This window comes from Phocoena phocoena, chromosome 5 (assembly GCF_963924675.1).
Source record: "Phocoena phocoena chromosome 5, mPhoPho1.1, whole genome shotgun sequence".
Lineage (NCBI taxonomy): Eukaryota > Metazoa > Chordata > Mammalia > Artiodactyla > Phocoenidae > Phocoena > Phocoena phocoena.
In genome coordinates this window covers 25566938-25590346 of record NC_089223.1, presented here as the reverse complement: position 1 = coordinate 25590346, position 23409 = coordinate 25566938, and the positions used below count along the sequence as shown (strand labels likewise).

Sequence of the window (23409 nt, the reverse complement as noted above, 5' to 3'; positions counted from 1 at the left end):
TTCCAGCACCGCTTATTGAAGAGGCTGTCTTTTCTCCATTATATATTCTTGCCTCCTTTATTAAAAATAAGGTGACCATATGTGCATAGGTTTATCTCTGGGCTTTTTATCCTGTTATATTGATCTATATTTCTGTTTTGGAGCCAGTACCATACTGTCTTGATTACTGTAGCTTTGTAGTATAGTCTGAAGTCAGGGAGTCTGATTCCTCTAGCTCTGTCTGTTTTTCTTTCTCAAGATTGCTTTGGCTATTTGGGTCTTTTGTGTTTCCATACAAATTGTGAAGTTTTTTGTTCTAGTTCTGTTAAAAATGCCATTGGTAATTTGATAGGGATTGCATTTAATCTGTAGATTGCTTTGAGTAGTAGAGTCATATTCACAATGTTGATTCTTCCAATCCAAGAACATGGTATATCTCTCCATCTATGTGTATCATCTTTAATTTCTTTCATCAGTGTCTTATAGTTTTCTGCGTACAGGTCTTTTGTCTCCTTAGGTAGGTTTATTTCTAGGTATTTTATTCCTTTTTGTTGCAATGGTAAATGGGAGTATTTCCTTAATTTCTCTTTCAAATTTTTCATCTTTAGTGTATAGGAATGCAAGAGATTTCTGTGCATTAATTTTTGTATCCTGCTACTTTACCAAATTCATTGATTAGCTCTAGGAGTTTTCTGATAGCATCTTTAGGATTCTCTACGTATAGTATCATGTCATCTGCAAACAGTGATAGCTTTACTTCTTCTTATCTGATTTGGATTCCTTTCATTTCTTTTTCTTCTCTGATTGCTGTGGCTAAAACTTCCAAAACTATGTTGAATAATAGTGGTGAGAGTGGACAAACTTGTCTTCTTCCTGATCTTAGAGGAAATGGTTTCAGTTTTTCACCATTGAGAACAATGCTGGCTGTGAGTTTGTCATATATGGCCTTTATTATGTTGAGGTAAGTTCCCTCTATGCCTACTTTCTGGAGGGTTTTTATCATAAATGGGTGTTGAATTTTGTCAGATCTTTTTCTGCATCTATTGAGAGGATCATATGGTTTTTATCCTTCAGTTTCTTAATATGGTTTATCATATTGATTGATTTGCATATACTGAAGACTCCTTGCATTGCTGGGATAAACCCCACTTGAGCATGGTGTATGATCCTTTTAATGTGCTTTTGGATTCTGTTTGCTAGTATTTTGTTGAGGATTTTTGCATCTATGTTCATCAGTGATATTGGCCTGTAGTTTTCTTTCTTTGTGACATCTTTGTCTGGTTTTGGTATCAGGGTGATGGTGGCCTCATAGAATGAGTTTGGGAGTGTTCCTCCCTGTGCTATATTTTGGAAGAGTTTGAGAAGGATAGGTGTTAACTCTTCTCTCAATGTTTTATAGAATTCACCTGTGAAGCCATCTGGTCCTGGGCTTTTGTTTGTTGGAAGATTTTTAATCACAGTGTCAATTTCAGTGCTTGTGATTAGTCTGTTTATATTTTCTGTTTCTTCCTGGTTCAATCTTGGAAAGTTGTGCTTTTCTAAGAATTTGTCCATTTCTTCCAGGTTGTCCATTTTATTGGCATATAGTTGCTTGTAGTAATCTCTCATGATCCTTTATATTTCTGCAGTGTCTGTTGTTACTTCCCCTATTTCATTTCTAATTCCATTGATTTGAGTTTTCTCCCTTTTTTTCTTGAAGAGTCTGGCTAATGGTTTATCAATTTTGTTTATCTTCTCAAAGAACCAGCTTTTAGTTTTATTGATCTTTGCTATAGTTTCCTTCCTTTCTTTTTCATTTATTTCTGATCTGATCTTTATGATTTCTTTCCTTCTGCTAACTTTGGGGGTTTTTTGTTTTTCTTTCTCTAATTGCTTTAGGTGTAAGGTTAGGTTGTTTATTTGAGATGTTTGTTGTTTCTTGAGGGAGGAGTGTATTGCTATAAAATTCCCTCTTAGAACTGGTTTTGCTGCATCCCATAGGTTTTGAGTCATCGTGTTTTCATTGTCACTTGTTTCTAGGTATTGTTTGATTTCCTCTTTGATTTCTTCAGTGATCTCTTGGTTATTTAGTAGTGTACTGTTTAGCCTCCATGTGTCTGTATTTTTTTTACAGATATTTTCCTGTAATTGATATCTAGTCTCATAGCGTTGTGGTCAGAAAAGATACTTGATACAATTTCAATTTTCTTAAATTTACCAAGGCTTGATTTGTGACCCAAGATATGATCTATCCTGGAGAATGTTCCATGAGCACTTGAGAAGAAAGTGTATTCTGTTAGTTTGGGATGAAATGTCCTATAAATATCAATTAAGTCCATCTTGTTTAATGTATCATTTAAAGCTTGTGTTTCCTTATTTATTTTCATTTTGGATGATCTGTCCATTGGTGAAAGTGGGGTGTTAGAGTCCCCTACTATGATTGTGTTCCTATCGATTTCCCCTTTTATGGCTGTTAGCATTTGCCTTATGTATTGAGGTGCTCCTATGTTGGGTGCAAAAAGATTTACAATTGTTACGTCTTCTTGTATTGATTCCCTTGATCATTATGTAGTATCCTTCTTTGTCTCTTTTTATAGGCTTTGTTTTAAAGTCTGTTTTGTCTGATATGGGAATTGCTACTCCAGCTTTCTTTTGATTTCCATTTGCATGGAATATCTTTTACCATCCCCTCACTTTCAGTCTGTACGTGTCCCTAGGTCTGAAGTGGGTCTCTTGTAGACAACATATATACGGGTCTTGTTTCTGTATCCATTCAAGCCAGTCTATGTCTTTTGGTTGGAGCATTTAAACCATTTACATTTAAGGTAGTTATCTGTATGTTTGTTCCTATTACCATTTTCTTAATTGTTTGGGGTTTGTTATTGTAGGTCTTTTCCTTCTATTGTGTTTCCTGCCTGGAGAAATTCCTTTAGCATTTGTCGTAAAGCTGGTTTGGTGGTGCTAAATTCTCTTAGCTTTTGCTCGCTTGTAAAGGTTTTAATTTCTCCATCGAATCTGAATGAGATCCTTGCTGGGTAGAGTACTCTTGGTTGTAGGTTTTTCCCTTTCATCACTTTAAATATGTTCTGCCACTCCCTTCTGGCTTGCAGAGTTTCTACGGAAAGATCAGCTGTTAACCTTATGGGGATTCCCTTGTGTGTTATTTGTTGTTTTTCCCTTGCTACTTTTAATATTTTTCCTTTGTATTTAATTTTTTTTTTTTTTTTTTTTTTTTTTTTTTGCGGTACGCGGGCCTCTCACTGTTGTGGCCTCTGCCGTTGCGGAGCACAGGCTCCGGACACGCAGGCCCAGCAGCCATGGCTCACGGGCCCAGCCGCTCCGCGGCATGTGGGATCTTCCCGGACCGGGGCACGAACCCGTGTCCCCTGCATCGGCAGGCGGACTCTCAACCCCTGCACCACCAGGGAAGCCCTGTATTTAATTTTTGATAGTTTGATTAATATGTGTGTTGGTGTGTTTCTCCTTGGATTTACCCTATATGGGACTCTGTGCTTCCTGGACTTGATTGACTATTTCCTTTCCCATATTAGGGAAGTTTTCAACTATAATCTCTTCAAATGTTTTCTCAGTTCCTTTCTTTTACTCTTCTTCTTCTGGGACCCCTATAATTCAAATGTTGGTGTGTTTAATGTTGTCCCAGAGGTCTCTGAGACTATCCTAAATTCTTTTCATACTTTTTTCTTTATTCTGCTCTGCGCTAGTTATTTCTACTATTTTATCTTCTAGGTCACTTATCCGTTCTTCTGCCTCAGTTATTCTAATATTGATTCCTTCTAGAGAATTTTAAATTTCATTTATTGTGTTTTTCATCATTGTTTGTTTCCTCGTTAGTTCTTCTTTTTCCTTGTTAAATGTTTCTTGTATTTTCTCCATTCTATTTCCAAGATTTTGGATCATGTTTACTATCATTACTCTGAATTCTTTTTCAGGTAGACTGTCTATTTCTCTTCATTAGTTCGGTCTAGTGGGTTTTTATCTTGCTCCTTCATCTGCTGTAGGTTTCTCTGTCTTCTCATTTTACTTAACTTACTGTGTTTGGGGTCTCCTTTTCACAGGCTGCAGGTTCATAGTTCCTGTTGTTTTTGGTGGCTGCCCCCAGTGGCTAAGGTTGGTTCAGTGGGTTGTGTAGGCTTCCTGGTGGAGGGGACTAGTGCCTGTGTTGTGGAGAATGAGGCTGGATCTTATCTTTCTGGTGGGCAGGACTGCATCCGGTGGTGTGTTTTGGGGTGTCTGTGACCTTATTATGATTTTAGGCAGCCTCTCTGCTAATGGGTGAGGTTGTGTTCCTGTCTTGCTATTTGTTTGGCATAGGGTGTCCAGCACTGTAGCTCGCTGGTCATTGAGTGGAGCTGGGTCTTAGCATTGAGATGGAGATCTTGGGAGAGCTTTTGCCATTCGATATTACGTGGGGCTGGGAGGTCTCTGGTGGACCAATGTCCTAAACTCAGCTCTCCCACCTCAGAGGCACAGGCTTGACACCCAGCCAGAGCACCAAGACCCTGTCAGCCACACGGCTCAGAAGAAAAGGGAGAAAAAAAGAAAGAAAGAAAAAGTAAAATAAAATAAAGTCATTAAAAAATAAAAAAATATTAAATAGAAAAAAAATTTAAACTAATTTAAAAAAAAGAAAGAAAGAAGAGAGCAACCAAACCAAAAAACAAATCCACCGATGATAATAAGTGCTAAAAACTATACTAAAAAACGGACTGGCAGAACCCTAGGACGAATGGTAGAAGCAAAGCTATACAGACAAAATCACACAAAGTCCACCGCCTCAGTTTTGGGATGATTCGTTTTCTATTCAGGTATTCCACAGATGCAGGGTACATCAAGTTGATTGTGGAGGTTTAATCCACTGCTCCTGAGGCTGCTGGGAGAGATTTCCCTTTCTCTTCTTTGTTCGCACAGCTCCCGGGGTTCATCTTTGGATTTGGACCCTCCTCTCCGTGTAGGTCACCTGAGGTCGTCTGTTCTTCGCTCAGACAGGACGGGGTTAAAGGAGCTGCTGATTCGGGGGCTCTGGCTCACTCAGGCCGGGGGGAGGGAGGGGTACGGATGCAGGGCGAGCCTGAGGCGGCAGAGGCGGGCGTGACGTTGCACCAGCCTGAGGCGCGCCGTGCATTCTCCCGGAGGAGTTGACCCTGGATCCCGGGACCCTGGCAGTGGCGGGCTGCACAGGCTCCGGGAGGGGAGGTGTGGATAGTGACCTGTGCTCGCACACAGGCTTCTTGGTGGTGGCAGCAGCAGCCTTAGCGTCTCATGCCCGTCTCTGGGGTCCGTGCTTTTAGTCGCGGCTCGTGCCCGTCTCTGGAGCTCCTTTAAGCAGCGCTCTTAATCCCTCTCCTCGTGCACCAGGAAACAAAGAGGTAAGAAAAAGTCTCTTGCCTCTTCGGCAGCTCCAGATGTTTTCCCGGACTCCCTCCCGGCTAGCCGTGGCGCACTAACCCCCTGCAGGCTGTGTTCACGCCGCCAACCCCAGTCCTCTCCCTGCGCTCCGACCGAAGCCCGAGCCTCAGCTCCCAGCCCCGCCCACCCCGGCGGGTGAGCAGACAAGCCTCTCGGGCTGGTGAGTGTCGGTCGGCCCTGATCCTCTGTGCGGGAATCTCTCCACTCTGCCTCCCGCACCCCTGTTGCTGTGCTCTCCTCCTTGGCTCCGAAGCTTACCCGCTCCGCCACCCGCAGTCTCCGCCCGCGAAGGGGCTTCCTAGTGTGTGGAAACCTTTCCTCCTTCACAGCTCCCTCCCACTGGTGCGGGTCCCGTCCCTATCCTTTTGTCTCCATTTGTTCTTTTTTCTTTTGCCCTACCCAGGTACGTGGGGAGTTTCTTGCCTTTTGGGAGGTCTGAGGTCTTCTGCCAGTGTTCAGTAGGTGTTCTGTAGGAGTTGTTCCACGTGTAGATGTATTTCTGATGTATTTGTGGGGAGGAAGGTGATCTTCGCATCTTACTCCTCCGCCATCTTGAAGGTCTCCGAGTCAGGCTTTTAAAAGAGAGATGGATTTATGGGTAAATAATTCTGGTTTCTAATCCCCAAATCAAAACATCCTTGTTCTTCTGTGTCAGAAGGTATCTCTTCTGAGGTTTAGGTTTATCATAAACATGGTGCCATCAAGAAAGTTAGCACCAGAGGGTGATTAGTGGCCATGTTGACAAAACAGAAAGTGTATGTGCATTTGGGTCACAGTTTACTCCCATTTACGACTTAACTACGATTTGGACGCCTTCCAGAAGTTCCTCTGTCCATCGTTAAGAACATTATCAATGCAAAATCTTAGGGAAAACTAAGTTTAGGGTGTTGGAAGCTGTGGCAGAATCAGTGAAAGTGCATGTCATACTCATCAGCCCCTCATTGGCTCACACTTAAAAAGTTCCAAGTGTTTTTCTTCATTTATATAAAAACACATCTTTAAAAAAATCTGTAAAACTAGACAAGGCTTTCCAGAGCCAGTCAGATGGGGCCAGCCCTGTGTTGGTGATGATGTTTAATCTATTCTGATGACTTCGTGTTATTTTTGTCATATGAAACTCTCACTCTATTTTTGAGGTTTCACATCCTGTGATTGTGAACATTAGGCAGATTATTCTCTCCTGTGATTGTGAACATTAGGCAGATTATTCTCTTTAGAAGACAAATGACTCTTCCTTCGCAGCCCAGAGAAGGAAAATGGTAAGCTCACTTACTTCCTTCCCATCTGTCTCTGTAAATATGGTGACCCCTCCCAGAAGCCACCATGGGCATCTGAATGAAGCCTCCACGGCTCAGCTCTTCAATGCATTCTTGAATTCCCCATCTGTTAATTACTCCTACAATGCTGTCAGATAGGTGAGGATGTACCTAATCTTCCGAGGCTGAAACCTTCGATTGGTAGAGTTAAATGTTTCATTGTCCGCATCTGGTGAGCCAGTTCAGGACATTCATTAAACATCTTTTCCAATCAGAACATACCTGTTTCAAAACAGAAGTAACACCAGCTGCTTATTTGGGTCTTTTCTTGCATCTTTATGCAAGTTTTATTACGTAAAACTTTCAGCAAAGGGGTAGGGTTACAGCCCAGGTGACTGAAGGCTAAACCACCATCTTTCATTTTCTGAATGGGCTGACAATGGTCAGAAAATGGTCATCGACCAACTTTTATTCAAAGCGAATAAAAGCTGGTCATATGAGCTCCTCTGTCGAAAGGAATACCTCTCTTCTTTGCAGACCTTTCCTGTGTCAATATTTTATTTCTTACGTTCTATATTCTATTCCTTTTCACCCTCCATTATTCTGTTAATATCATCAAGCATCTCTTTTTCTCTTGGGTTCCAGGCACTCTGAAAAATCACCATTGGAGGCAGTAATGTGGTAGAGGGTCCAGAACCAGAGCCAGTCTGTCTGTGTTCACATCCCAGCTACACACTGTTGCTCACTGTGCGTGGCCTTGGGGAGATTTTTATTCTTCTGCTGCCTCAGTTTTCTCATCTGAAAAATGGGGAGAATAACGGCAGCCTTCACTCACATTGTAGACATAAGGAGTGAATGAGCTAATGTTGGCACACTCCCAGAATAGTGCCTGACCCATAGTAAGCCCCGTGTAATGATTTTCCACAATCTGTATTCCACCTACCAACATACCAATAAGAGCCAGAAAGGTCCATGAACTCCAGATATGGCTTCTGAAGTCCTGCCTGAGGTGAGATGACCAAAAGACTACAACATGAACACTGCCCTTTTTTTTCTAAAACTCTCAATTACTGGAAAGATTGTTCCTTCTGTTAATAATGGCCTCGGACTTCTAGTTTATGCCCTTGTATTTGTTCATTTTCCTGCTCTTCCAGGCCTAACTCTGCCTTTTGGATAAAGGGAGATGTATTTTTATATATTATTATAGTCTGTATTTTATAATATATAAAAATGTTATGTTTTTGAATTCTGGTTTTAAAATATGAAGGAAGGATAAATCTCTTAGGAAAGTTTTACATAAACATTGGTTTAGCATAGCTAAATAGCTCCTGACTACACCGAAAAGAAATGGAGCTGTGAGTCTTCCTAACCGTGGAGGGGAGGGTGGCAAGAGAGCCCCATCAGGACCTCAGAGGGGGTGTCTGAGTCCAACATGTGAAGTGCCTTTCTGACACCTCCTGTGTGGAATTCCACGTTGTCCCTTTCCCTCTCATATGCCATCTACAGAGATAACCATGGGACGTTTTTCAGGCCTCAGAGGTTGGAAATTAAAGTTCCATTTTTACTTACCTGTGAAACTGGTATAAGATTGTCTTGTTTTTCTGCCAGAGGTCTAGCCAAGGGGGTTGGTTGTTAGCCATCCCTGAGCTGCTGCTATTGCCTTTGTGTTCAGCGATTTAGAAATGCCCTAGTCTATGTGGGTTCCCTGAACCCATCACTGGGACACTGAGAAAATGAAAGAGTTCTTATTTGCATATATTATTTAGTTTTACATCATTTTGGATGACTCCTTCTACAAAAAGGGCAAGAATCTTTCCTTCTGTGTCTCATAAAGCAACAATAGAGGTTCTGATGGTGGAGTCACATCAAAGATAATATGGTGGGCTTCCCTGGTGGCGCAGTGGTTAAGAATCTGCCTGCCAATGCAGGGGACACGGGTTCGAGCCCTGGTCTGGGAAGATCCCACATGCTGCGGAGCAACTAAGCCCACGTGCCACAACTACTGAGCCTGAGCTCTAGAGCCCACAAGGCACAACTACTGAAGCCCGTGCACCTAGAGCCCGTGCTCCGCAACAAGAGAAGCCACTGAAATGAGAAGCCTGCACACCGCGACGAAGAGTAGCCCCCGCTCGCCGCAACTAGAGAAAGCCCGTGCACAGCAACAAAGATCCAACGCAGCCAAAAATAAAATAATTAAAAAAAAAAGATAATATAGCAGTTTTCCATTACAGATGGAATGACACAAAAAGAACAGGGAAGCAAATAAAATGTAAATCACTGGCAAGGGTAAGGCAGCCCAATCTGTGTATTAAAATACCTTGGAGAATTTGAGCAAAAGACCAGTCATTTAGATGGGAGTGAATGAGAGCAGGTCACATGATCCATGACATCCTGTCCACCTTCCTAAGGGAATCTGCAGGAAGTAGACTCGCCAGCCTTTGGAACATTCCAGAATGGGTTTCAGGGGAAGTCCTAGAATAGCCAGCATTACGAGCAGAATGTAATTCTGGGGGCTGTGCAGACGTACCACCTGCTCCAACAGGCCACACGTTAGTGGCCCTCTCTCTGATGGACAGCAAGCCAAGCCGTACCCATCAACCTGGAAGTAGGTGGCCTTTCTTTTTACCCACTCTAAAAGAGAGACAAAAATTAGAATAACCCAAATGTTCACTGCATCCATTTTGCCTAACAGCTTTGCAGTGCTGCATTTCCTCACTGCCCCGTGCCATGATTCTGTGGTTGGGTGGAATTTGCTCTTCACCTAGCTTCGACATGGCACTCTCCATCTTCTCTCCCTAGTCAATAAGAGCATAAGTTCCATGAAGGCGGGGTTGGGGGAGGGGTATCGGTTTACCCACTTATTCACTGCACCTAGAATGGTATCTGAAGACTTACTACTTACCAGACATTGTGTATTGTTTCATTTATGGTTTATTAAGAAAAAAAAAACCCTACAAAGTAGGTACATTTTACAGATGTGAAAACAGAGGTTCAATCACTTGCCTAACCAAAGTAACACAGCTGGTAAGTGGTAAGCATGGGATTCCAACCCGGGGCTCTCTGTGTCTTGTATCAGACTTCGTAACAGCTACCTGTACTGCCTTGTGTAGGCTACTGGACATAATAAATTATAAATTGCTGCATGAAACGACAGCTATATTACTGAAAATTAGCTTGCATTAGGAAAATCCTAACTGAAAGCCTTTTCTAAACAAATTCCAAAACTGTTGGCGTACCTTGTCATGGTACCATTTTGTGTTCTAGAAAAGGCATATGAGTACCCCTTTGTTTAGTAACTGAGATAAATCAGCGCCAGTGAGTTTGACTTTCTGTGACTATTTGTCTCTGAAGAGAAAGTGTGTGAGTGTGTGTGTGTGTGTGTGTGTGTGTGCGCGCACGCGCGCGTGGGGTCAGAAGGGGACCCAGACTGGCATTTAGTGAAAAGAGTGGCTGTGTTCCTCTAACAGCGGCTGCCTTCTTCAATTACATTATGACTGGGGAGACCATCTATCCCAATGACTCTTAAAGGCAAATGTGGGCTTTTGAACTGAGAGATGCACTAAGAAGGAAGAGATAGAATTCAAATAACAATGTGTAAGATGTTTGGAGAGTAAAATTATGGATGTTTCTAACTAAGAACAAACTAAACAAAAGTGGGAAATCTCCATGGCGACTGAAGAGCGAAGCAGCTCGATGCCAGACTTGCCAGCAGCTCTCTCCAGAACTCACTGGAACGTCCGAGAAAGAATTTAAATGGAAAACAAGTCATGTGAATTCAGGCGAATGAACTTTTGAAAGACAGGAAAGGATCCAGGTGATTGGCGTATACTCTCTCTTAGCGAAGTGGGAAAGTAAGTGACATATTCAAGTTCAAAAACACAAAGGGTGTTTTTCAATATATTTCCTCTCCTACTCCACTATTCAATACTCATTTCAAAGTTTGGTTTCCACGGTCAGACCAGTTTCTTTCCTTCCTGCCATAAAGAATATATTTTTCTCCTATGAAATACAACCCTCTCCCAGAGGGGTGTGCAAAGGATTTTTTTTTTTTTTTTTTTTTTTTTTTTTTGCGGTATGTGGGCCTCTCACTGTTGTGGCCTCTCCTGTTGTGGAGCACAGGCTCTGGACGCGCAGGCTCAGTGACCATGGCTCACGGCCCTAGCCGCTCCGCGGCATGTGGGATCTTCCCAGACTGGGGCACGAACCCGTGTCCCCTGCATCAGCAGGTGGACTCTCAACCACTGCGCCACCAGGGAAGCCCGGATTCTCTTTTTAGTCCAGTAAAGCAACTAGTATTTGTTCTTGTCCTGTCTTTTTTGATGGGAAACATTGCTTTAGCACCTATTCTTCAATAATCACTCATGGATTGAGTACCAGTCCTGTGCTTAAACACCACAGGAGATTAAAAGAAAAATATAAGGCTTTGCCTATTTTCAGGGGCAAACAAAACCTACACAAAAGAAAATAATGGCAACATAAGCAAATGCTAAATTATGGAGTGCAACTAGGAAGAGAGGCTTCATTCTTCAAAAGAGGAAGAAATCGGTAGGGAGGCCACCCTTCACCATGGAGAAAAAATGTAAAGCTGAGCGCAAAACAACCCATAGGATTTAGTCACCCAGAGGGAAAGGACAAGATCGAGGCAGGGGCTCAGCTTTTACAAAGACAAGAAAGTTCTAGGCCTGAGCGCAAATCAACCCATAGGATTTAGTCACCCAGAGGGAAAGGACAGGATCGAGGCAGGGGCTCAGCTTTTACAAAGACAAGAAAGTTCTAGGCCTGAGCCAGTAACAGCAGTTGGCAACTGAGAGTTTGGTTTAATGGAATTAACATAGGTTAGTGATTAAAAGTAAATAGACTGTGGTCTAATTCTGTCTCTACCACCTACCAGATGTGTGATGTTAGGCAAGTCACATAACTGCTCTACGCCCTAGTTGCCTCATGTTTCACTGGGGAAATTGCCACCTACTTCTTAGGGCTGTTTTAAGGATTAAGTGAGATAATGCAGGAAAAGCACCTGGCAGGCAGGAAGCACTTACAAAATGGCGGTAGTTGCCATTGTTCTCTACTGACGTCGAAGGGGTAGAGGATTTGATGAATGGGCACTGGAAAGTCATTGTAATTCTTGAGCAGGGTATTGCCTTTAATTAATGTGGGTTTTAGGAAGATTAATCTGGCTGTGGTTTGTAGGATTGATGAAGGGAAGAGTCTGAAGACGGGGGGTTATGTCAGGAAGCTGAAAGAGTCATTTGGCTTGATTTTATGAGGAACCGAATTAGGAAGGTGGCAGTGAACACTGAGGGGGAAGGACAGTGCTCAACAGAGGAAAGAACCTCCAGAACTTGGTGACTTGATCTACGAGTAGAAAGACAAATGGGGATCCCCAAACTCTGAGTTGTAGCAACTTGGTAAGCATGCACCAGGCCGGCGCTCACTCTCTGGACGAAGGAAAGCCGAGGTGATTGGGGCAAGTGCTACAGAAAGTGGGCCCCAGGAAGGCAGGGGCCTTGTCTGTGTTATTTTCCTTGTATCCTCAGCACCGGGAACAGTAAATCACATACAGCAGAAGCCCAGGAAGTATTTTTTGAATGAATGAGTAGATGGTGAGAGCACTGTGCTCCTACAAGTAAACTGAACAACGATATAAAGTAGATGGTGTTCATATTGGGAGGAACAGAGCGGCCCTCCGTGAGAGGTATGTGAAGGCCCCTATTTAATCGAGGAAGAAAAATGTCTGTTTCTCAAGGAAAAATTTAAAAACCGTCCATCCAATAGAAAGTAGTAACTGTTGAAACTTGATACAAAGGGAATTTTCTAATTCAGAGAACATAAAATAAACATTTAAAATAGGGGGGGAAACCCCCACTTGTTCTGGTACGTATTGTTTTATCCTTTCCATCCTGGGTGTAGGATAAAAGAAACCCCTTATTTGCTTGTTAGAAGAAGAAAGCTCTCACTTGAAGTTCTTAGTTGGCAGATGTTAGTTGAAAGCTCTGCTTATGGAATATGCCGCAGTGTCAAAGTCTGTTGGATAATTTTAGACGAATGTGTCATGTGTGACATGGAAATATGGCATGCCATACATTAGTGATTTCCCAAGTGTTTGGAGCAGGTAGTAATGTGCTGGGGAAGTGCTCTTTATCTCTCCACACAGTGTACTTGTAGAGCAGTGGGGAAATGCTTCTGGTGGATATTACTTTAGTCAGAAAAAGAATCCATTTACAATATGCGCCTTCTAACATCTTTCAGACAATGCATTGTATTAAAGAGGCATTTTTTGATTAATGTTTTATAAACATTTTTCAGCATGACAGCTTAAAGTCCCTGTAAAATTGTAAATGCGCGCATGGTGTTCACTTCCATAGAGTCAAACGCCGTCTCATAAAGTCTAGTTGGATCCTGTCAACGATGGTGACACAGAATCAGTACCTGGGAGCATTAAAATTAATTTGCTTCATTTATATTACCGCAGTGATCGCAAGATGAAAAGAGTCCTATATTTAAATTTTACTTGAAAAAGAAAACTCTTTTGAGTAAGTTTGTTTGGTGTTTTGAAATTATTGCCCTTTTTTTTCTCCCTAGTTAATGAATGGAGTGAAAATGGAGTGATAGTCTGCACAAGTAACTTTACGATGGGGTCTGGAAAAGCACAAGTCCAATCCTTCTTTGCTCTTCCTCTGAGCCCTAAGATGCTCAGAGATGAAGACAAAACAGTCACTGACCCTAAGAAGCTAACAGCTTAGTGAGGGACACACACACACACACACACACACACACACACACACACACACACGAAGCAAGCAGCGATAATAAATGCAGCAAACGCTAAGCCAGAACACGCCCCAGTTGGGTAAGCCTAGAGCAGAAAGGAGCCTTGGGACATCAAGGATGGCTTCCCAGAGGAGGTGAGGTAGAAACTGCGGGCTAAGGAATCGGGCAGGTCAAGAAGTGCGTGGCGAGCATCCTGGGCAAAAGGAACTCACGTGCAAAGACTGAGGGGTGAGACTTCTAGAGGCTAGAGCATGGGCCTGGGCACGGGTTGGGGAGAGGAGGGGAGGAAGGGGCACCGCACTCTTCATGGCTGGAGCACAGAGAGACCCCAGGGGAGTGTGGCGAGACGGAGAGAGATTTTGTACTCAGCCTGGTTACAGACTGGAAAATACCCTGCAGAGGACAAGCCTGAAGGCAGAGAGATGGGTTTGGGGTGAGGGTTGGGGGGCGGGTGAGGGCTGACCGAGCCCTGAAGGAAGGTCACAGGGAGGCAGTGGGAGTGGTCATAGAGGGGCCTGTGAGTTACCTGAGTGAGGGTCGTGTCACATGCCTCGCCCTTTAGTTAATCTGTGAAGTGAGTGCTAATTGAATGAACGATTGAGTGAATTGTTGAAAGGGTGGGTGAAGAGGATGAAAGGGTGGTGCATCACATGGGCTTCTGGAAAAAGACATAGCGATGCTCTCTGATTCGACTTGAAGGTCAAGTTTTGCCAAATTCGTGGCCAGGTGACAGATATCGCAGTGTGGTGAGCACAGTGGCCCTCACAGTTCCAGGACTCTCTCTATTTCATTTCCAGTGTTCGTCCTGATAGTGCTGGAAACACAGCAAAGATGCCCTAGAACAGAGATCGTAAACTCGCCGCTTCCAAACATCGCCAGGGTGGACTGGACCACTCGGACATGGAATCGTAGAATAGTTACCTCCCCCTCCACCCCACCACTTCTCCCAACTTCTCTTCCTACTCTGACCCTCGAGAAAATGAAAATGCACAGGGTGGAAGCTGCCAGGAGGGCGGATGGGGAGAAACTGAAGAAAAGCAGGGGAAAGACTGAGATATAAAGAAGAGATTGCGAAGGAACTAATAATTGAAAAGGAAAGTGGATAATTGAATGATCGAGAAGTAAGGTAGAGTTTCAGACAGAGGGAACAGAAAGGTTCCCAAAACAAATAGCTTGACTTGAATCTCTGGAGTCCCCCTCCCCTCATCCGGGGATTAGCCGGTGGTGAATCCACCCTGAGAGAGTGACAAGCAAAGACGCAGCCAAGGGACCTGGCCCCTAATCTCCGGAAGCTAAGTTTTTCTCTCTGATGTGATTTTCAATCATATTTTTAACATTAGTCACTGAGAGTGGTGGTGATAGGAAATCTGATTAACAATTAACAAGGAGGTATTGCAGGCACAAAAAGTGATGAAGAGAAATCCCTACTTCATTCGACAGATGTCTACAGCAGCGGCCAGTCATGGGGGAGCCCTCTCTTTTCCAGGCGAAGTAGATGACTGGGGTGCGAAGCCAAGTGAGAGAGGGCCTGTGTCTCCAGGGTGAGGCAGGCAAACACGCCACGCCATCAACATAGGGCACTAAAACAGTGTGGGAAAGCGGGGAGGGGACAGTGAGGAAATGAAGGAGTAATAAGTGCAGGAAGTAGCCGGAGCTGGGGGAACAAAGGAAGAAGTTGGGTTCTCAGAACCTAGAAGTCTGGAGAGGAAACAGGGGTCAGACCTTCAAGGAGGGGCACAGTGGGCTAGCCGCTGGGGCCGAACCCCAGGCCTCTGCGCCTTCTCCGACCTTCCTCTAGTGTCCAGGTGGCCGCCTGCTGACAAGGAGGAGTGATGTTTGCAGAGTCCCAGCCTGGTCTGTACAGAAGAGTGTGTTCAAAGATGAGACGGAAGAGCTGAAGAACCAGCCCAGGACCAGAAGAGAACTTCATACAAAGTGATAGCAGGGTCCACAGAAGGTAGAAGTTCACCTGTACACTGGAAGTATCTTGAAGGCAATGTCAGTCTGGGGTTCCCTTGCCACTATTGGGGTAGGCCTCGCGGTTACTGAGCTCCTGGCTGCTGTGAAATCACAGGAATACCCCAGCGAGGGTAGCAGGGGAGTGTGAGGTCTGCTGCCCCCGGAAGTGCTGCTGGGAGGGTTAGGGGCCCAAGGGGAGCGAGTTCTGAAAGGACTTCTGGACTAGAAAGCTCTTTGCATCCCAGGCCCTCTTCTGCTTCATGGAGCTGCCATGCCTGTGGCATCTTGAACTGAAGACCTTGGAGGCCTTGACCCTTACCTGACACAGAGAGCTGGAAACCCAGGTGGCCTAGATTGCAGTAAAGACTCCACCACTTGGGAAAGTTTTCTAACCACTAATGAGGCGTTTCAGTCTCCTCATTAGTAAAGTGGTGCAAACAATAGGTTTCATCAACCACCGAGAGTTGTTGTCTGTTCATATGGGAGAGCCCTTGACAGCACCTGGCCTCAAGTAAGTACTCACTGCATACAAACCGTTATTATCATTACTACTACTATCTTTTCATCACACTACAGTGAATTGATGTCGCTTCCATTAAGATACCTTGTGAACTTGCGTATTGGAGCAGCAGCCCTGTGACCATATCTGTGGGCTTGCTTGAGCTGGCTGAAGAGCGACCCAGAGCCTGTCTGAACTTAGCCAAGAAAGTGTAACTCAGGTGATTTAGCCCAGCAGCCATCGTCCTTGAATTTGGGGTCAGAAACCCCTGCTCTGACCATTTTTTAGAGACACATACCTCCATATTTCTATCATTTGCTCCCTTTAGCCCCACTATTACTCCACGCCACCCCCCAACTCCTTCACGTCATCCTTTTGGGCCAAATAACCTTTCCTGAAAACAGGAGTAGTATATGTTCAGGTCTTCTTCATTTCTCACTGTAGTAACTTTCTGGTACTATAATTTTCTTTAGATTTTATTCATTTTATTTTATTTATTTATTTTTTTGGCTGCGTTGGGTCTTTGTTGTTGCATGTGGGCTTTAGTTGTGGCGAATGGGGGCTACTCTTTGTTGTGGTGCGCAGGCTTCTTATTGTGGTGGCTTCTCTTGTTTCAGAGCACAGGCTCTAGGCGCGTGGGCTTCAGTAGTTGTGGCACGCGGGCTCAGTAGTTGTGGCTCGCAGGCTGTAGAGCGCAGGCTCAGTAGTTGTGGCACACGGGCTTAGTTGTTCTGCAGCACGTGGGATCTTCCCGGACCAGGGCTTGAACCAGTGTCCCCTGCATTGGCAGGTGGGTTCTTAACCACTGTGCCACCAGGGAAGCCCTCTGGGATTATAATATTAAATGCTGCTTTTCAATATCTAACACTGATCTAATTCAAATCCAATAAGTGGATTAAGCATATTACTTTTAAAAAGAAAACTCCTTTGTTCTTTATATTAGTGAGAAGACAGAAGCTGTGCAAAAATCTAAATGCATATGCTTGAAGCTTTGAGAGAGACTTTGTTTGGGAAGAGTTAAGTGTTTGCAGTTTATGGCAATGATATGTGAGGCTATGAAAAAGAAAGCAGCCATGAAATACATTTTTGCATAAAGGTTTGAAATTTAGCATAAGGTAAAAATAATTGAAAAAACAGAGCTTTCCTCACCAGGCTATCATAAAACGTTATTTATGTGCCATCATTGTGTGTATTTAGGAGCCTGGGTCCTTTTCAGTGGTTGTTCTCAAAGAAACAAAAAGAAAGCTAAGCTGTTAAAACTATTCCGTTGAAAAACTGATGTACATACACAGCCGTACTGACAACTGAACCACATTAAAGCAATTGGTGATAAAAATCACCAGTGTCTGAACTCTGTTACAGAAGCTTAATAGTTACATACGTTAGGCAGCTGCCTACAAAATATGCACACCTTGCCCTGGATATAACAGAGCGGTAGACTCAGAAGTAGTATTCATTTACCTGAGTTCCGTTACAGGCTTCACTGTGGGGTTTAATCATTCAGCACAGATTTTAGAATTCATCTGCCATATACAGTACTGCTTAAAGTGCTTCGAGATTCTTGGCCACAAGAGAATGTGCAAAAGCCTTTATTAATATCTATCTGGCTAAAGTACCCTCCTACTTATAGCCATATATACCATACTTTATCTTACCATATACTTTCAGCCCCAAAGTGAACTTGGGGGCTGTGAAATGGTGCCAGGCAGGCTTCCCTAAAGACCAACAGAGTGTTTCACTACTAAGCAAGAAAAGATCCTTTTTTTTTTTTTTAATTGTGGTATAGTTGCTTTACAGTGTTGTGCAGAAAAGATCCATTTTTAACCTCTACCTTACTAGTATGCCTCAGCCTTCTCAAAGAAACTCTATTCCGAAATCTGAAAGAGAAATTAAGGAAACTCTCCCATTTACCATTGCAACAAAAAGAATAAAATACCTAGGAATAAACCTTCCTAGAGAGACAAAAGACCTGTATGCAGAAAACTATAAGACACTGATGAAAGAAATTAAAGATGATACCAACAGATGGAGAGATATACCATGTTCTTGGATTGGAAGAATCAATATTGTGAAAATGACTATACTACCCAAAGCAATCTGCAGATTCAATGCAATCCCTATCAAATTACCAATGGCATTTTATACAGAACTAGAACAAAAAATCTTAAAATTTGTATGGAGACACAAAAGACCCCGAATAGCCAAAGAAGCCTTGAGGGAAAAAAACGGAGCTGGAGGAATCAGACTCCCTGACTTCAGACTATACTACAAAGCTACAGTAATCAAGACAATATGGTACTGGCAGAACACCAGAAACATAGATCAGTTGAACAAGATAGAAAGCCCAGAGATAAACCCACGCACCTATCGTCAACTAATCTATGACAAAGGAGGCAAGGATATACAATGGAGAAAAGACAGTCTCTTCAATAAGTGGTGCTGGGAAAATGAATGAAATTAGAACACTCCCTAACACCATGCACAAAAATAAACTCAAAATGGGTTCGAGACCTAAATGTAAGACCAGACACTATAAAACTCTTAGAGGAAAACATAAGAACACCCTTTGACATAAATCACAGCCAGATCTTTTTTGATCCATCTCCTAGAGTAATGGAAATAAGAACAAAAATAAACAAATGGGACCTAATGAAACTTAAAAGCTTTTGCACAGCAAAGGAAAGCATAAACAAGACGAAAAGACAACCCTCAGAATGGGAGAAAATATTTGCACACGAATCAATGGACAAAGGATTAATCTCCAAAATATATAAACAACTCATGCAGTTCAATATCAAAAAACAAACAACCCAACCCAAAAATGGGCAGAAAACCTAAATAGACATGTCTCCAGAGAAGACATACAGATGGCCAAGAAGCACATGAAAAGCTGCTCAACATCTATTAGAGAAATGCAAATCAAAACTACATGAGGTATCACCTCCCACCAGTTAGAATGGGCATCATCAGAAAATCTACAAACAACAAATGCTGGAGACGGTGTGAAGGAAAGGGAATCCTCTTGCACTGTTGGTGGGAATGTAAATTGATACAGCCACTATGGAGAGCAGTATGGAGGTTCCCTAAAAAACTAAAAATAGAATTGCCATATGATCCAGCAATCCCACTACTGGGCATATACCCAGAGAAAACCATAATTCAAAAAGACACATGCACCCCAGTGTTCATTGCAGTACTATTTACAATAGCCAGGTCATGGAAGCAACCTAAATGCCCATCGACAGACGAATGGATAAAGAAGATGTGGTACATACATACAATGGAATATTACTCAGCCATTAAAAGGAATGAAATTGGGTCATTTATTGATATGTGGTTGGATCTAGAGACTGTCATACAGCGTGAAGTAAGTCAGAAAGAGAAAAACAAATATCGTATATTAACGCTTATCTGTGGAACCTAGAAAAATGGTACAGATGAACCAGTTTACAGGGCAGAAGTTGAGACACAGATGTAGAGAACAAACGTATGGACACCAAGGGGGGAAAGTGGCGGGGAGGTGTGGGTGATGGTGTGATGAATTGGGAGATTGGGATTGACATGTATACACTGATATGTATAAAATTGATGACTAATAAGGGCCTGCTATATAAAAAAATAAATTAAATAAAATTTAAAAATTTTTAAAAAAGAAACTCTATTCCCCATTATCTTCTCACCTCTCCTTGTTAGACAGGCTGCTAACTTGCAGTGAGAGTTACTGGTGCCCTTGAACCGACCACCTTTTCAGTTTTAATCTGTTCTAGATAGAGCTTGGAGGTTTACACAGTGAAAGGAAGATGGAAAGATTTGGTGAGTCGTTCCAGACCTTCCCTTTTTAGTTCTGTGAATATACACAAGAGAAGGGAGGCGCAATCCGAAGTCCAGTTTTAATGGCGTATGTCTTTAGTTTGATGACAGACTGAATTTGCCTCTAGGTTTTCTGTCTTCTTTGTTCATCAGGGATTCCAATGCTGAAGATCGTGTTTGCAGGCCACGAGTACCTCTCTTTAATATCCGTCCCCTTGCTGATCTACCACCCGGTGCAGATCCTTCTGGGAAGTGTGTTGGTGCCAACAATAAAGTCTTGGATGGTGTCAAGGCAGAAGGTGAGACTCTAGAAGAATCTTATTTGGATCCAAGTCACATTGAAGTGCTATTTCTGAATCTTAGCTGTTCATATGCTTTAACTTTTGCACATATAACCTTGTTCTCAAGTACACATTCTCTTAACTAAATACGATAATAATGACGCGTTAATCCAATTCAATTTGAGCGAGAGGATTGAGGGCTAATTGTTCTATATTGTTATAACAGCACGATGATACTTAAGAGGTAGTTTTTAAAAGCCCTTTTTAATTTGCTCATATCGAAGGGCATATTGCAGTGGATTAAAGTTTCAGTAAATATACTCAAAATATATGTGCCCCTCTGCTCGGGTGCCCACCATCTTTGCCCACCCGATCATTTGTATGTGTCCTGATTTCACATGCCTTTCTAAGTATGATAGCACCTGGATTTATCCAGAGTGTCTACTTTATTTTTAATTTTCCAGACACATAATAACTTCTTTGTACTATGCATTTGCGAATTAAAAAATAAAATCTCAGTAGCAAAGGAGGCCACACAAGAACGTCAATTTCACCACACTTGGCTCAGAAGTCTTGTTACTTATTTGATATTTGTGGATTTGATTTTCTAAATTATCAGCCAAAATAAAATAAACTGAGTGACTCATACAAAATTTAGATGCAGCACATACCACGGAAGTGCCCATAGAGCTGGCTTCTTCCTTCTTCCAGTGGCTCAGACTTTGCAAGACTTCTTTCGCCTGCTCACGAGGTGTCAAGGAGATAGCCAGTGACAGAGCACTGTGTGTCGTGTCCTTAGTGTCCTGAAAACGGAATAGCCCCACTACAGCCTGTTAAGCTCTGTGTTATGCTAAGCACGTGCCAGCCTTCACCAGGTTCGGAGTGTGGGCCCTTGAGCCATCCTGCCAGCTCTGCCACCTTACCCCCGTGTGACCCTGGCCATGTTACTTCACGTCTCTGTACCTCAGTCTCTGCCACGCTAAGACTCATGATAACATCTACTCTTTAGAGTTGTGGAGGATTACGTGGCAGGTATTTGACAAAAGCTATCTGATATAATCACTGTTATCATCACTGATGTTCCTTATTTTCTACAACACTCTTTGTAGCAGGCTCTGCTATCCCCATTGAACACATAGGAACTAGGCCCAGAGAGTTGAGCAACTTGCCCAGGGTTATGGGGGTGGGTTTACTCAGTGCTAGACTTAGTACTTGAACCCTGGTCTATGTGTCCCCCAAAATCTTTCCCCTACACCACAACGATGCTCCAAACAGAAATACAAGATTGCTTCTGTTTAATTTTTGGTACTGAAGTACAGTTAATTTACGATGTTGTGTTAGTTTCAAGTGTACAGCAAAGTGATTGTTATATATGTAAGAATATATATAAGAATAAAAATATATAGGAATATATATATATATTCTTTTTCAGATTCTTTTCCATTTAGGTTATTACAAGATATTGAGTATAGTTCCCTGTGCTGTACAGTAGGTCCTTGTTGTTTATCCATTTTATATATAGGAGTGTGTATATGTTAATCCCAGACTCTCCTAATTTATCTCTCCCCCCCACCCCCAAGATTGCTTTTAGAAGGAGAGCCCTAGGTCCCCAGAATCCTGCCTGAGAAGGTAGCCCTCCAGCACCTTCCCTCCTCTTGTAATTGAACAAAATGTTAGCAAACACCATTCTGTGCTGGGGACCACTCCAGGCTGGGGTCTTCCCACTCAGAATTGGTACAGGAGCAGTTCAGTAATTTTCTTTCTTTTACTATTTATCCCCTTTGAAAACTTCATTTGTATATATGCTCGTGTTTAATAATGTGTATATGCACGATAGACCAGAATTTATATATATAAATTTTGACAAAGAATGAAGAAAATTATTTGAAAATGCTAATACTCCATCAATAATATACAGTCATAGTGAACAGCAAATTAATCAGAATGAAGTTTTCTTCTAAATGTTTAAAAGCTCTGGGATTTATCCTGCAGAGTAACAGAAGCATTTCCAAAAGGGAGATTACACTGGGCGCTGTTCATTTTTCCCTTTGCACAGAAACCACTCCAAACCAGGGGGCCACTGGCTAATGTAGAATAATCCAGAAGACTTGGAGTATTTAGCCATTCCCACCTGGCCACAAAAACAAAGTGTCCATCGTAAGGGTATCCTTGAGTGTCTCCTCTGCTTTACAGACAATAGTGACTGAGACCCACAGGCACCATCTAATGCACAGCAGACGGGATAAATAGCCATGCCGGGCGTGGGGGAGATGCCAGATTCTGCAGGCCAGTGAGGTGGGCGGGTGAATTTATTTGGATCCAGGGGTTTGGATCCTGGGTTATATCATGCTCTCTAGGCGGGCCTCTTTTTCCTTCTGGTCGCATAAATTATCTGGTGTTAATTGATGCTCTCACGTTGTTCGTGGATACCGTCCAACTCTGATGTCATGTTTTCCTTTCTTGTAGGGAGTGAAGTTGACAAGACCAACGGTATAAGGAAGGAGGTGGTCTTTCCGCAACGATGTATATACGTACAGGGTTGTACATACAAACAGTTCTGAAGACATGTATTTGTGAACGTTGCTTCAATGCATATTTTATTTTTTTACACAAAAAAATATGACATAACTGTTTAAGTGCCTTAAAATGGATTTGACGAGAGCGTTATTTCCAAAACCTACTTTGTTGGTTACTGCCAGGGGTGGTTCAGTATTTTGGAGTTGTTCTTTGTTGTTTTTTTTTCCTAACACAGGAAACAGTCATCATAAGCGACAAAAAGCAAACACGTTTTCATCGTACCACCTTCTGTGCACTAGCTACTTCTCTCTACTAGCTACTGTACTGTTTGGAATGAGGTCACACCATCAGGAAAATGCTCTTCTCATGACAGTGAAAATTTCCAAAGTCTTATTCACGGATACTTTGATTTCCCTTGTGATTCTTTTTTTTCTGCAACTGTGACATGCCTCTTCCTTATCAACTCAGCAGGGGTCATAGATTGAATAGATGCTGAAAAGCATAAGTCATCTGCATTTCTTGACATCAGTTTTTAAGACGTTCCTTCAAATAGTTTCCACTCAGAAATTCCTCAGTTCCATTACAAGAGATTGTGGTGTTCTATGTCTTAAATTTATTATAAGCTGCTTCAAAGAAAGGGCCTGATGTTTGAGTTATGAGTCAAAGTACGTGCAGTTTTCAGATAAACTGCAGGATTTGGGTTTCAGGATTCTTAAAATTATATTTCAAATGTTTTTCGTTTTTCTTCCATTATTTCTTTCTTACCTGTTTTCCAGCACACTTGCAAACTCATAACAACCAAATGTGAGACCCAAAAACGTTACAGTTAGTTCGAGAGCAGCAACAGTTAATGATGGATTATTTCACATTCCACAATGGAGACCAAAATGTGTTTCCTGTTACACAGATGTGCTGGGCACAAATTTCCTCT

The 23409-nt window shown here is 42.6% G+C and overlaps 1 protein-coding gene across 3 annotated transcripts in view; it reads left to right on the top strand.

Annotated features, from left to right (window-relative positions):
- Positions 1–22511, top strand: part of SLC10A7 (solute carrier family 10 member 7) — a 251845-nt gene extending 229334 nt beyond the window's left edge. Inside the window, exons 11-12 of one of the 3 annotated variants that reach the window (XM_065877675.1) lie at positions 19834–19979; positions 22428–22511. In XM_065877675.1, coding sequence (XP_065733747.1) covers positions 19834–19979; positions 22428–22457 — 176 coding nt within the window. In that variant the 3' untranslated portion in view covers positions 22458–22511. Of the gene's footprint in view, positions 1–19833; positions 19980–22017; positions 22060–22427 lie in introns of those variants that run through there. The other 2 variants (XM_065877676.1, XM_065877674.1) reach the window with 2 other exon arrangements.
- Positions 22512–23409: the final 898 nt, after the last annotated feature.